The 14820-nt window shown below is 40.6% G+C and overlaps 1 protein-coding gene across 8 annotated transcripts in view; it reads right to left on the bottom strand.

Moving 5' to 3' along the window:
• ARHGEF4 (Rho guanine nucleotide exchange factor 4) overlaps positions 1-14820 on the bottom strand; it is a 518865-nt gene that overhangs the window by 202193 nt on the left and 301852 nt on the right. The window contains exon 1 of one of the 8 annotated variants that reach the window (XM_007493965.3): positions 1023-3316. The exons of the other annotated variants lie outside the window; for them this stretch is intronic. Coding sequence (XP_007494027.2) covers positions 1023-1452 — 430 coding nt within the window. The 5' untranslated portion in view covers positions 1453-3316. Of the gene's footprint in view, positions 1-1022; positions 3317-14820 lie in introns of those variants that run through there. 8 annotated transcript variants of the gene reach the window in all.

The raw sequence follows: 14820 nt of genomic DNA, 5'->3' as shown, positions 1-14820 counted from the left end.
TACAATTTCCCAAAGTCTGCCCATCTATTGAGCTAGGGTCTCAATAGGGTCTGACTCCTATCCAATGTTCTTCCTAGTAAAGAATGCCTTATTCCCACTTGTTGATTGACTGATTTGCAGAAAATGAAATGTAAAGGAACCAGTTTAGCACTAACTCTATGAGGAAATTGACTCTATAAAAGCCACTATCAAGATCAGCTTCTTCACCCACCTCTGTCAAGATTTCTTGCTCTGGCTTCCCAAGAATTCTGGAATCCAAACAAGAAAAGTCTCTTCTACAGGCAGACTATGGTGTGTACAGGTAGGTGTGGGGTGAGAGGGCAGGGAACACATGTATGCCAGAGCCAGGCGCTAAAATCTGGCCTCAGGGAAGTGAATGTGAATGAAAACCACTATTATCAGCGATCATTTCTATCTGTGCCTGGAAAGCTTTGTGCTGATATGTTAAAATGTGTCATACTCAGACATTAAATGAGGAAATCTCCCAACTAGCCAGCTTCTCTCTATCACAGAGTACTATGCCCCAACAGCAGAGTTGCATCCGTGCAGGTAAGGGAATCCCAGTACCTGGGGTAGCTAGTATACATGTTCATGTATAACCATATCATTGCTCATTGGTTCAAAATCTGTTTGGGGATCCATTCTGTCACACTTGCAATCTGAACCGTAATAAAGGATTCAACCTGACTAAATTCTAATCTCTCCTTAAAAACGTATACATGCTTCTAATTTGACTGACCGAGGCCACCAAGGGCAGTTGAATAGGGAGGGGGAAAGGCAAGGAGGAAGACAAGGAAAAGATGAGGGGGGGAGACAGAAGGGAAGGGAAAAAATGGAGAGGAAAGGAGGGATGAAGAAGGAACAGAGGGGATGTAAGGAGATGGGCAAGGGAACAAGGAAGAATGAGAAAGGGAAACGAAAAGAGGAAGGGAAGGAAAATGAGGGAAGAAAAAGAGGAAAGGAAGAGGGGATGGGGAAGCAGGGAGATCAGAGAGAGCCGGTAAGGAAGAGGGGGCGCTTACCGGTGGCTGAGTGCAGACTCTCCAGGCTCCAGTACCGGGACAGGACTCCTCGCATCCCCCCACCGCCCCCGCCCCGGCCGCCACACACGACCCCGCTGCTGTCGGAATCGGAGCCCGGGGAGAGCCCGGCGCTGCTGCCGCCGCTGCTGCTGCTAGTGCAGATCTCTCCGCTGGTCTGCCCGCTGGACTCGCTGGGGCATTGCTGGGTCCTCATGCAGGCGGGTCGGAGCTCGAGCCACAGGCTCTGCGGTGGCGGAGGAGGAGGTGGTGGCGGTAGCGGTGTCGCGGAACAGGAGCCGGAGCCGGGGCTGCACGAGGAGGAGGCACCGGAACCGGGGACAGCGCTGCCGTCGGAGAGCCCCGAGGACTGCAAAGCCCCGTCCCTGTCCCCACCGCCGCCCGTAGGCTGCACGATGCAAGCTGACATCATGGGGCTCCGCTAAGGAGGTTCCCTTGGCCGGTATCTGAGCGCCTAACCGTCCTTCAGCTTCGGCTGCAGCACCAGCAGCAGCAATAACAGCAGCTTGGGGCTGCAGAGGGAGCGGAGGGAGCGCAGGGGAGGGTCCCGCAGGGAAGCAAAGTTGGCTCCCACCGGTGGAAACCGAGGCACGTCTCAGGGCTGCATTCCCCCTCCAGCGGCTGGGCTAGGTGCCCAAACCTGGCGCGGGGTGTGTGTAGGGGGCGGGGGGAAGGAGGAAAATAGGTAGGGCGGAGGTAGGTATTCCTTTGCTGCTTTTTCCAAAGTGCCTAGAATGGTGGAGACCTCCTTTTCCTGAAACGCTTGGAGAGGGCACACAGAAAGGTGCAGGTCAGCAGAACTGACAGTGCTTTGAGATGTGGACGCTGCTCAGCAGCTTGGGTGCCCCCTTCTCCCGCCCCTAAGCCTCGTTTCCTGCAAGGCAAGTGCAAAGCCACCCAGGCAGAAGAGTCAGGATTGGAAGTGTCAGGGGAAGTGGTTAATTTCCATAGGGCATGGCGTTTGCAAAATAATATTAAGGATGATATCGAAAATAATGATGATGGCGTTGGCAAAATGCAGCCAGACCGCACTAAGGATCCCCCAGCCAAAGTCTAACCTGTAACTGCGGAGCTGCGGACATCCCTGCCCGACATCCGGAGCTCGGAGTCCGCGGAGTCCGCGAGAGAAGCTGTCCTGACCTGAAGCTAGCAGGCAGGGGTTCGCTTTTCTAGTAACTTCCAAAAGTCACTTAGAGAGAAAAGGATTAAGCTGAAGGGGTGATGGAGGGCGTTGCAAAAAAAGGTTTCGCTCCCAGTAGAACCCAGAGAAGAAAATGCAAAAGGTTGTGTCCAGCAGCAGCAGCCCCAGCAATGAACCGGGTACTGACTTCAATCTCCACCCAGAGCCTTGCTCTTGCGCTTTGACACTAACCCCAAGCCCTCCGGGGTCACTGCGAACCCAGAGACCCCACGTCGGGGCTATTATTGCTAGAAATCACTAGCACCCGGGGATCTACTGCGGAAGAAAGCCTGTGCGCATTAGTCAGACATCTCAGTCCAGAAAGCAATGTCGCCGCTGCTACTGCCGCCGCCGCCACTGCCGCCGCCGCCGCCGCCGCCGCAGTCCTACACCCTGCTACACCCGGCGCCCACACCAGGCAGTGATTTAAAACCCAAATCTGGCAACACTGACCAACAGGGGTTTGGGAGTCATCGTTCCAGACAGTCAGTCAAGCAAGCAAGGACATTCCCTTGAGGGTGCAGTATTTGCAAAGCCCTAGATAAGGCTGTATAGGAGGAGAGTGGGGGTAGTGAGGAATACTGATGCCCCCTGCTTCCCCAGAGAGGAGGAAGGAAGGCCCTCTCGGAGAGACAGAATATATAAACATACCAAATGACCAAAGAACATTCTTGGTACAACCCACTGACAAGCACTAAGGAACTCAGCAAAGACGGAGAGTGCTACTAGGCAACTAGCAATTAACATATACAGCCTTGTAGTTATTTATAATCCATCTTATCTCCCCTACTAGACTTGTAAGCTCCTGGAGGGCAGGGGCCAAGTCTTAGACATCTTTGTTTCTCCACTACACTCCGGACTTTAAGGAAGCACTCAAATATGTGTAGGCAGAAAGCAATAAAAATGATAAAAGTAAAAGCAAAAAAAAATGTTAAGGGTGGGAGGGGAGTAGGGAGGCAGTAGAGCTTTGATTAAAATCTTGGGAATAAAATGAAGTGACCTTAAAGGCCTGATGAGGTAGTGGAAAATTAGCACTAGAGTAGAAGGAAGGAAAAATAGGAAACGGGATATTAGGACTGGGAGAGACCATAAAATCTTGTAATTATTTTGAAAGATGAGGAAACTGAGGCCCACAGAAGTTAACTGATTTTCCCCTAAGAGAGAGTGGCAGAACCAAAAATGGAACCTAGATCTCCTTGCTCCCACTTCACTCCCCTTTCCATTATGCCACACTGACTTTGAGTCTTAGTCCTGCCATTATTGTAATATTATGTGTACCAGACAAGTTTCTGTATCGAAGTTTAAAAAAGGAGCTAGTGCATAGCAAATCAGATTTCCCTTTCTACCCATTCCCTTCTTGTCCCACTCACCTACTATCCCAAGTCTTCTTTAAGCTCTCTAGATGGGTAATTAAAGCAATTGGAAACAGGTTAGTATGGGCCGGAAGAGCCAAAATGTGCACAGGTTTCAAAATGCTTCCAATTCTTACATGGTAGCATGTGCCAATTCCAACTTAAAGATATTACTAAAAGTTGGTGTTGGTGTAGTAATTTAAGGCTGGCAGAACCCTTTACATAAATTATCTGACTTGAGTCTTGAAACATCCTAAGGTGCTCTTATTATCATCCTCATTTTATAGATGAGAAACAGAGGGTCATAGAGATTAAGGGAGTTAATGCCAAGGTTCTCGGTACTCCTAACTGTTAAGGTAGAACTGGAACCTAACTGAAGTCTAGAACTCAATCCAATAACCCAAAGAAGTTAAAAAGATACCATCAGTGGGCCATTCCTGAATGAGCCCTAACTAGATTAAATGCAGTTGAGAAACAGCTAAAATAATTTCAAATTCAGTAAAACAGAGATAATGTTAATATGTGCTTTTCTCAGTCAAAATGTACTCTCAGGATTTAATGGAAGGTTTAGTGGCCCAGTTTCTATTGAAGTTTAACCCTACTGCTTGTATTATACTACTCCTAGAGAGCTTATATCACTTGATATTTATTCTGGTCAGTTCAAGTTTCTGTAGAGTGTGGCAAAAAGAAGGAATGTGTAGTAGTTACAACACTCAGGCAATTTTTATGGATAGTTGAGTGAGTCTCCGAAGCTCCAAGACAGACTTGCCCAATCTTGAAGCACAGACTGTATCAATTCCGATTTACTGTAAAGGGGTGATTCTGGGGAAAGGGGGAGAAACCAGTTTAAGTTTAAGAACTCCAAATTGTAGAGTTTTAAATTATTTTTTCCCTTTGAAGCATGCATGGTTACTGCGATTAACTCCTAATTGAATAGTTCCGTGAATCACTCATGCTGGACCTGCTTTAATAAACACAGTACTCATTATTAATTAATGCATTGTTTGTCTATAAGCTGATATTGCCAAAACACTGGAAAACAGTTTATGTAAAATAGCTCGAAATCCCTTACTGCTGGCCACCATTACTCATAAACCCATTCTTCATCAGTAGTGCAAAGGAAAGTGCAGCCCAGACTTGCTAGAATTAGTTACATTTTACAAATTAAAGAGGTTAAATAAATTATGCATGCACACGTGTATTTGGTGTGTGCCTAGGACTTCATTGGCATGATGCATCTCCCAGTATGGAAATTCCCTCCATCAGTGTAGGTGAGGAGCTCCTCGGGAACTGAGATTGATAACTTGGTCATGTTCACTAGCTAATATTTGTCAGAGGAGAACAGAACCCAGGTCTTCAGAGTGCCAAGTCCTCTATAATATCTGTCCATTGTGCTGTGCCTAACCTCTCATCTTGTAGTTATACACATTGGATCTCACCAACTAACTTTCTCATACAAATATATATGTGTCACTATATATGTGATTTATACCTTTAATTTCCACAGCTCCTTTCTACTCAAGAGATATTTGTGTTTGGGTGTTAATGGCTCTGAGCAGTTATTTCCTGTTTTCATTAAGAACAGGACAAAAAAATAATGAATTTAAACTGTAGCAGCAGGGATTTAGATTGGACCCTAAAAAGGTCTTCCTGTCCATAATGGCAAGGAGAAATTCTGATGTGTTGACAAGGGAGGTTGTGGAGTTACCTCCTTTGAAGGTCTTGTGCAATAAACAGGGGTAGACAATTCCTTGTTTGGAATGATTTGGGCGCAGGCCTGGAGAGGGATGGCCCAGATAAAACTCTGAAAGTTCCCTTCAGGCAGAAAATTAAATCCTAATGTAGGTGACATCCTGCCTCTGCGGCTCCTGATTCATCACTTTTCTGGAGTTTAGGACTCTGCCCAGGTCGACTGCCCGGTTATAGGGAGGTTACATAGAAAGACTATTTGGGGAATTTCTGACATCTGAGCATACTTTCCCAATGCAATTTCAGACAGGAGCCAGGCAAGGTCATCCCTGGAGATTAGAGAGGTTATTGTTAGAGAAGCCAAAGATTCATTCTGAACTCCTATAGCACTTACCAGTGTGAAATAGTCTTGTCCTTGATCTTATGTTATCTTATATTGTTTCCTGTTTCCATGTATGCTAGTTTGACTTTGACCCTAAGCTTTCCATCACCCTTATTCTCCTTGACCTCTCTGCAGTCTCTGATCTTGATAATCACCCTCCTTCCCTTAAAACTCTCTTCTCTCTAGGCTTTCATGATACTGTTCTCTCCTGGGTAGCCTTTGTGGCATCTTCATCCAGGTTTGGTCCATGAGTGTCTCCTGAGAAAAAAGTTCACTTGGTGATCTCATCAGTTCTCATGGACTTAATTGTCATTTCTATGCTGATCTTTCCCAAATCTACTTAAGGATCTCAGCTATAAGGCTCAGTCCTTTTTCCTCTGGTTCCTAGGACACACTCATGTGACTTAAAAAAAAAAAGCAAAGAAATCAGTACCTTATTCCTTTCTCAGGCTGGCCCCAAACCTGAGGACATATTAATTAAAGGAGTGTCAATTGCCAAGTCAGCAGGCTTGCCCTACCTCTCACCTCCTCTTTTGGTGACCTACTCACCATCTGCTCCTTTCTCTAGCTCTTCCCTTCACCCTACTTGTAAACACACAGAAATCCAGTGCCCTCTATGCTGTGCTACCCTCACAGCTGTTATCAGCTTCCCATGCTTAGTTGTCACCCTAGTCTATTCCCATTCTCTCTACCTTTGTGACCTCTTCTCCTTCTTCCATCAAAATAGATCCTGTTTTAATTCCTCAGGTTCCTTAATAAGCTGATCTATGTAAATATTTTTAATTGCCTTCCATTTAAACTGTCCATCTCTTGGATGTACATTTCTTTTGCATGTTGCCTTCCCAGTAGAACAAGAGTTCCTTGAGAAAAAGGACTATCTTTTTGCCTTTTGGGGGTATCCCCAGCACTTAGAGCACAGTGTCTGCCATACAGTAATCACTTAATAATTGTATGTAGTCAATAAATGATTGACTGACTAATGTAGTCTAAAAGTTTTTCTTTTCTAGTAGTCTGTTTTAGCATATTTGCCTTAATCCAAATGAAGAATTCTAATGGTAGGTACAACTTCTGGCACTTCAAAGGCTCTTTTGGGATATATGTGTGTGTGTGTGTGTGTAGGAGGTCTTGCAAGGTTATTCAATAAAGCATTTATTAAGCACCTACTATATGCCTGGGAAACAAATATAAAGAATAGGACAATTACTGCTCAAACAATTTCAAATTAAGGGAAGACAAGAAGTAAATATATAACTACATACAGAATGAATAAAAAGAGAATACAAATTAATACAATGTTAAATAGGACGTAATTAGGATGGGAAGGCATTAGTAGTTTAGAGGAATTGGGATAAGTTTTTTTGTAGAAAGTATTGCTTGAACTATGATTTGAAAGAAAAGAAGGGTTTTATAGAAAGAGGTGGAGGCAGTACATCCCAGGTAGGAGGGACAATCTAGTAAAGGCATAGAGAAAAGAGATAGAGAGATGTGTGAGGAACAGAAGGCCGGCCAGAAGGGGAATAATATCCAGGGAAAGATAGGTTGGGGCCAGGTTGTGAAAGGCTTTAAAATTTGAACAGAGGAGTCTATAGTTGATCCTTGAGGCAATAGGGAACCACTGAAATTGACTGAGTAGAGAAGTAGGAAGATTTGCAATGAAGAAAACACCCTTTAGTAGTTGAATGTATAGAAAGGGTTGGAAAGGGAGAAACTTGAGACAGGAAAACTAATGAAGAGTTAGTTGCAATAATCTAAGCAAGAAGTGATGAGGACCTGAACTAATGTGGTAGCCCCTTGAGCAAAAGAGGTCAAATGCAAGGATGGTGTAGAGAGGAGGACCTGGCATTGGCCATTGATTGTATAGGAAGGATGAGAGAGAGGAGGATTATAAAGCAAAGAGACTGGAAGTATAATGGAGCCTTCAACAAAAATAGGGAAGTTTGTAAAAGGGAAGGGTTTGGGGAGAAAGAGAATGAGTTCAGTTGTGGATATGCTGAGTTTAAGTTGTGTTTAGGACATGCAACAGGCAATTACTGATGTTGGATTGAAGCTCAGTGGAGAGATGGGGGCTGCCAGTCAAAACTATTGGAGCTGGTGAGGTCACCAAAAGAAGGTGCAAAAAGAAAAGAGAAGAGGACCTGTGGCAGATCCTTATGGAGCAGCTACAGTTAGAGGGTATAACATATATGATCAGCCAGCAAAACAAATGTATGAGTGGTCAGTCAGGGGAAGAACTAGGAGAAAGTTATGTCACAAAAACAGAGGAGAGTAGTGGATGAAACCAGCATCAAATGCAGAAGACAAACTGAGAAAGAGAAGTCCTGAAAGACGACCATCAGAAATGGCAGTTACGAGGTTGTTGGTAATTTTGGAGGGAGCAGTTTCAGTTCAATGAAAAGGTGAGCATCTGTACTGCAAAAGGTGGAGTGAGTGAGAGAAGAGGAAGTAGGGGCAGATTTTTCAGGGAGTTTGAGAAATCAGAGGAAATAGATGAAACAATAGTTTGAGGGGCTTGTGGGGCATCTAATGAAAGTGTTGTTCTTTTATTTTTTTACTGTGAGGAGACTTGAATATGATTGAAAGCAGTAAGGAAAGTCAAGTAGATAGGGAGAGGTAGAAGATTCAAGAAAGTAGATGAGAGAAAGGGCACTGAGGTTGCACTCTACTGTAGAAGATGAGAGAGGTGGAAAAGCAGCACATGTGGAAGGGGTTGGTCGAAGTAAGGACAAAGGCCACTTCATTATCAGAGCCTTGGAGGAATGGAGTGGGGAATATGTCAAAGAACTTTGCAATTAAGGCAATGGAGAGAAGCTCTCATTGAATGATCTTAATTTCCTCAGTAGAATGTAAGAGGTAAAGTCAATATCATCAATCAGTCTTACACATAGGATGGGCCATGTCACCAGGCACAAACTCTAACACCTTCTGGGTCAATGAGTGGGGTGAGTAGGATGAATCAAATTCCTGACCCCAAATTCATCTGTATGGTATCAAGGTCCATAATATTTTTGCTATTATTTTCTATTTTGGACTATGCCCCCAAATGAACTCTTTTCAAACCAAACTGGTCTACTCATCCTTCAAACTACATACATGATACCACTATCCTTTCAGGTACTCATTATAGCCTGTTTTATATTAGGCATCTTATCTTCTCTGTTTCTCATCTATTTAAATCCTACCCTTTCTTCAAGGCCCCAGGTCTAATTTCTCAGAAATGTCCTCTCTAACTTTTCCAACCCAGTGGTGCTGCCATCATTCATCCATTCATTCATGGAACATTTTCTGAGTCCAATAAATACTTCTTATATATGATGGTGATGAGGAGGAGGAGGAAGAAGAAGATAAAGAGGAAATCCTCCAGCAAGAGGAAAGATTGCATTTTGAGAAGTGTAGAAAAACAAAACAAAACATTATAACAATACATGGAAGCCAAATACAAGTAAGAAAAAAGTTAGGAACCCATTTAACAACTCTTAATGATCCCATTATTTGATCTCAAGTCATTGTCAGTAATATCTGAGGAATCATGGAGAATGAAAGAGACTACAGAAATGTGGAAATGGGGGAAATGTACCTGAGTTTAAAAAGTGGGCTCCAGAACCCATGTGTCTCAATCTTTACCAGTATTCTTAAAAGGATAATTTGGATTAGAGAATTTTACAGTTTGAAGGGACTCTAGAAATCAGCTAATCAAACTCTCTCATTTTATTGAGGAGATTGGTGAGGTCCAAAGAACAGGTATAAAAATGAAGAAATAAGTGTAAATGAAGTGATCAATCATGACTTTAGATAGTATTTATTGATGATTATTAGTTCATAAGAACACAGAATATTTAAAAGGAAAAGCAATCAATGATCACCATAGGTTCACTAAGAACAACGAATGAACCTACATTAACTTTTTTTTTTCCTTTTTAAAAAAAGATTACTGGGGGCAGCTGGGTAGCTCAGTGTATTGAGAGCCAGGCCTAGAGATTGGAGGTCCTGGGTTCAAATCTGGTGTCAGACACTTCCCAGCTGTGTGACCCTGGGCAAGTTACTTAAACCCCATTGCCTAGCCCTTACCACTTTTGGCCTTGGAACCAATACACAGTATTGATTCCAAGAGAGAAGATAAAGTTAAAAAAAAAAAAAAAGATTACCAATCTGGTAGGTGGGCAGCTAGGTGTCACAATGGATAGAGCACTGTACTTGGAATCTGGAAGATTTATCTTCATGAGTTCAAATGTTGCCTCAGGCACTAGCTGTGTGACCCTAGGCAAGTCATTTAATCCTGCTTACTTTAGTTCCTCATCTATAGCTAGAGCTAGAGAAAGAAAGAGCAAAGCTCTAGTAACTTGGCCAAGAAAACCTTAAATAGGGTGACAGATAGTTAGATACAACTGAAAAATGACTTGTCAACAAAAGTCTGGTAGACAAGAGAAAGATCATAAATATTTCTTGCTTAGAGCAAGAAAGGCATCTGAAAATGTTTTCAGAATATCTTTGTGGATAATATAGTAAAATGTATACATTTAGATTGAAATTTAGTTGAACAATTAGGCCCAAAGAGTTGCTGAGAGGACTGAGATGATGACAGGATGGTGAAGGGGCATCTAGAGGTGTGTTATAGGACTCTGTTTTTATCTTTGTTCTATTCTTTTTTTTTAATCAGTAAGTTTGATGAAGATATAGAAAAATGTTTATCATATTTGGAGATAACAGAAAACTGGAGAAGGGTAGCTAATAAGATGATTGATAGAGTCATGATTGTAAAATTTTCTTAATAGTTCATAACAGGTTGGGAAAACAAATTTATATATATTACATAATGTAAAATTAGGTTTTAAAATGCTACTTACCTGTCATTCCTCAACTGATAAATGGTCAAAGGATGTAAATAAGCAGTTTTCAGATGCTTTAACCATTTGTCAAGCATTTCTAAGATCTTTCAGTTCTGTAGTTATATGACTTTATAAATGAGATAAAAATTATAACAACTTCTGAGCCCCTCAGAATCTGCACAAATAGGATGATGAAGAAGAAAATGTATTTGTAAACGAAATAGTTTTTCTGTTTTATAATTTGTATTGCAAAGGGTAGCAGAATCAAGATTTAAAACTCTCTCAATAGGCTCAAATAAAGGACTAAACACACAAAGATGAAATTTAATAGAGACTGATGTGAAGTTGATGCTTTTAAGTATCTTTTATATAGGTTAGGATTTTGGAGAACTGACTTGACTGAAATCTGTGTGAAAAAGAATTTGAGATAGAAGAAATTCCATAAAAATAAAGAAAAGGGACTACAGATTTACTTCATTTTATGTGATTTCCAAATAGTTGCATGCAAACTAAATTCCTATAAACTGAATCCTATTAGATATACACCATGATATATCATTCACCACTTCAGGGAAGGGGTACAGGAAGGGTAAGGAGGGAGAAAATCTGAATTCTAAAATGTAAAAAAAAAAATTGCCAAAAAATTGTTTCTATGTGTAACTGAAAAAACAAAATATTGGGGGTGGGGTGGGAGGGAGAAATACATCATGTAGCAGTTTTCTGCTAAAGAAATTTTAGGATCTTTTGGTAAAACAAATTACTTTCAATTTCCCAGACAGGTATCTGGAGTATCAAGATCTAGGCTCTTTCAGGGTTGTTTATGGCGAGGTGGACCTGAATATCATATCCATTACCTTGGATTCTGAGATATAATTTTACATAGTAACATGATAGAACTTCCCTTTTTTATTTCCTTTGAGAGTTTTTTTTAATTATTTGTGTTGTAGGGAGGGCGGGAAAGAATATGAATAGTAGAATGTTAGAAAACAATTGCCAAATTTTATTTCTACATGTAATTGAAAAAAATAAATGTAAAAGTATTGAAAAAAAGATAACATGGCAGCACAACTTTGGATTTCTGAGTTCCCCAAATAGGGCACATTTTACCAGTACCAGAATTGCAGTCAGGATTAGATGTGACAAATCCCCCAAATCCGTGTAATCTCTTTCTGCATTATCTCTCAAGAGGGAAGGATAACATTTTCTCAATAATTGATTGATCTGCCACCAGTTTACAGTTCTAGATGCTTTTGAGATACATAATTATGAGCTCTGCTACTAATTAGCTATGTAACCTTTGTTTAGATTTTCTTCCTGAGCAACTCTGGGCCTTACCTTCTCACCTACAAAAGGAGAGGATTTGATGAAATGATGTCTAAGGTTCCTTTCAGCTTCAACATTTCTTTTTTATTCTTGTCTTTTCCTCCTTCCCTTCCTTCCTTCCTTCCTTCCTTCCTTCCTTCCTTCCTTCCTTCCTTCCTTCCTTCCTTCCTTCCTTCCTTCCTTCCTTCCTTCCTTCCTTCCTTCCTTCCTTCCTTCCTTCCTTCCTTCCTTCATCACTGGAGGGATTTTCAGTGAGGAAATTCCCTTCGCAAATGCATATTTGCAATATGTCTGAAGCTTGGAGTCAGAGACTTGCCCAGGGCTCTAAGAAGTTAATGATTTGGCCACAGACACATAGCTGGTATGTATCAGAGACAGGGTTTGAATCCAGGTTTTCCTGAATCCGAGACTAGATTTCTAACTACTACCTCACACTTTAGGTGACTATCACCTTGAGAAATATCTGATGCTATCTATATTTAGTTTTTATATTTATGTTATTTATATTTACCATTTCATAAATGCATTTAATGTTATATTTATATTTAACATTTTATAAATATATTTAGTAGTATATTTATATATTGTATCTATATGGTTTTAATATTTATTTTAACAGCATGTTAAATGTAGCATATATCAATATCTGCTGTACCCAGCATCACTGGGGAAGGAATCCATATGAATGTGACATTTCTAGAGAACTGAAGTTTACTACTTCAAGCACCAAAACATTTATTTTTGTTATTTTGAATGGTAATCCTTCCAAAATATATTTTCTTTGCCTTCTTTAACAGAATAGATTGGACATCATTTTAAGACATGACTCAAACATCACCTTTTGCGTGAAGTAGATATAGATCTCTCCATCTTTCCTGCTCTAATTCCTAATGCCTTCCTCTCAGCTCTTCTGTGCTTGATGTCTTCAGTTTATTTGTATTTTACTCCGTATATATAAATATATGTATTGTATAAATAATCTATAACATGCTCCTATGTATATAGTATATGTATATAGATATAGATGTAGATACAAATATAGATAGGGGGTACAGTGGAAATGCAGGGGGGAATCAGGAAGACTTGAATTCGAATCTAGCCTCCGACACTAATTATATGATTCTGGGACAGTAACTTAACTGACATCTACTTCAATTCTCTCATCTGTAAAAAGGTGATAATAATAGCCTCCCAGGGCTATTGTGAGGATCATATGAGATAATAATTGTAAAGTGCTTTGTAAACCTTAAAGTTCTATATAAATTCTAGATATTATTATTAATAGATATCATTATTATATATATATATATGGTGTGTATATATTTAAATATTTAGATAAGATATTGATGGGAAAGAGAGAGGAGAAAGCCAGAAACAGGGAGATTGAGATCGAGATTTCCTCTTCAGATTGTAAGATCACTTCAGGTAGGTAGCACAGTGAATAGAGTGCCAGGTGTGGAGTCCAGAACACCTGGGTTCAAATTTGACCTCAGACACTTCCTAGCTGTGTGACCTTGGGCTAGTCATTTAGTCCTGATTGCTTGGCCTGTTCCATTCTTCTGTCCTAGAATGGAAATTTAGTATCCATTCTAAGACAGAAATTGTTTCACTCTTCTAGGAGTGTTCCAAATGCTTGCTGAATACGAGGTGCTTAATAAACACTTATTGATTGACAGCTGATTGATGATTTCACTTCTACTGATGGCTCATACTTATGGTCACAGAGTGATACTCTAAGGTGGCTATTGACATGTGAAGGAGCTATTTGCCCTGGACCTCACTGACCCCAAGCTATTATGCTTATATCTGCTTTTTTATAGTTTTTCTATCTCCTCCTTCCTTGTCAGCTTGTATCTGCCACTTGCAAGCTTCATCCCTCTAGTTTTCTACCTCTCATCTGTGAGCTTAAGAAACAAACATTTAAGTCCTGTTTGATGGCAGTTAGATGGCACAGTAGCTAGAATACTACATCTGGCATCAAGAAGATCTGAGTTCAAATCCAATCTCAGGGACTTACTATCTGAGTGACCCTGGGAGAGTGACTTAACTTCTGTCTGCCTCAGTTATCTCATCTGTAAAATGGGGATAATAATACCGCCTATCTCCTAGGACTGAAAGCACAAAATTAGATATTTGTAAATCTTGCAAAGCCCTATACAAGTAAAAGGTATGTTATTGATTATATTTATAGTAAAAGTAAGTACCTGCACAGCTAAGTGGCACACTGAATAGAGAACTGGACTTGGACTCAGGAAGACTCATCATCATGAGTTCAAATCCAACTTCAGACACTAGCTATATAACTCTGGGCAAGTCATTGAACTGTTTTTGCTTCAGTTAGCCATCTATAAAATGAACTGGAGAAGGAACTGGCAAACCACTCCAGTTTCTCCAGTTTCTGCGAAGAACACCCCAAAATAAGAGTCATGAAGAGTTACACACAATTGAAATGGCTGAATAAGAGTAGGGAGTTCTGAATGAGGTCACCGGAATCTTAGAGCATCGTCTTTAGACATTAATTTAAAATGACCAGATACTAGTTTTTAGTCTTTATTTTCATCTGTGTTGCAGTGATTGAAGGCAACAGACAGACACATGACCGGCAGGTAAGTAATGTGCTTCTGTGATTTGTAAATAGTTTAAAAGTATAGAAAAGAAGAGTGAAGAAGAAGGAAAGAAGAATTAAAGCAAAAAAGAAACATAAAATAAGAGGAAAAGAAGAGCTATCTTACCAATGGCTCCTTAAGGTTTTCTTCTTTTGCTCAAATGTGCATATCTGCATATTATAACTTTGGAATAACAAGTGTATCTGAGTACTAAACTTCATATGAGATAATGAGGGCATATTAACAGAATGTTCAAAATTCTTACACATAGATCCTAAACCTTATTTTGAAAAAAGTCTTCTCTCCTATTCTTAGCCATTTGATTTTTCCTCAAAATATTTATTTGGTCTAATAAAGTGCTCCTGTTATAAAATATTCCTTTGCATTAAATACTTCTAACAGTTGTCAAAAAATCCTTCATTAAC

The sequence above is a fragment of the Monodelphis domestica genome, chromosome 4 (genome assembly GCF_027887165.1).
Source record: "Monodelphis domestica isolate mMonDom1 chromosome 4, mMonDom1.pri, whole genome shotgun sequence".
Classification (NCBI taxonomy): domain Eukaryota; kingdom Metazoa; phylum Chordata; class Mammalia; order Didelphimorphia; family Didelphidae; genus Monodelphis; species Monodelphis domestica.
This window is presented reverse-complemented; position numbering and strand designations above follow the sequence as displayed.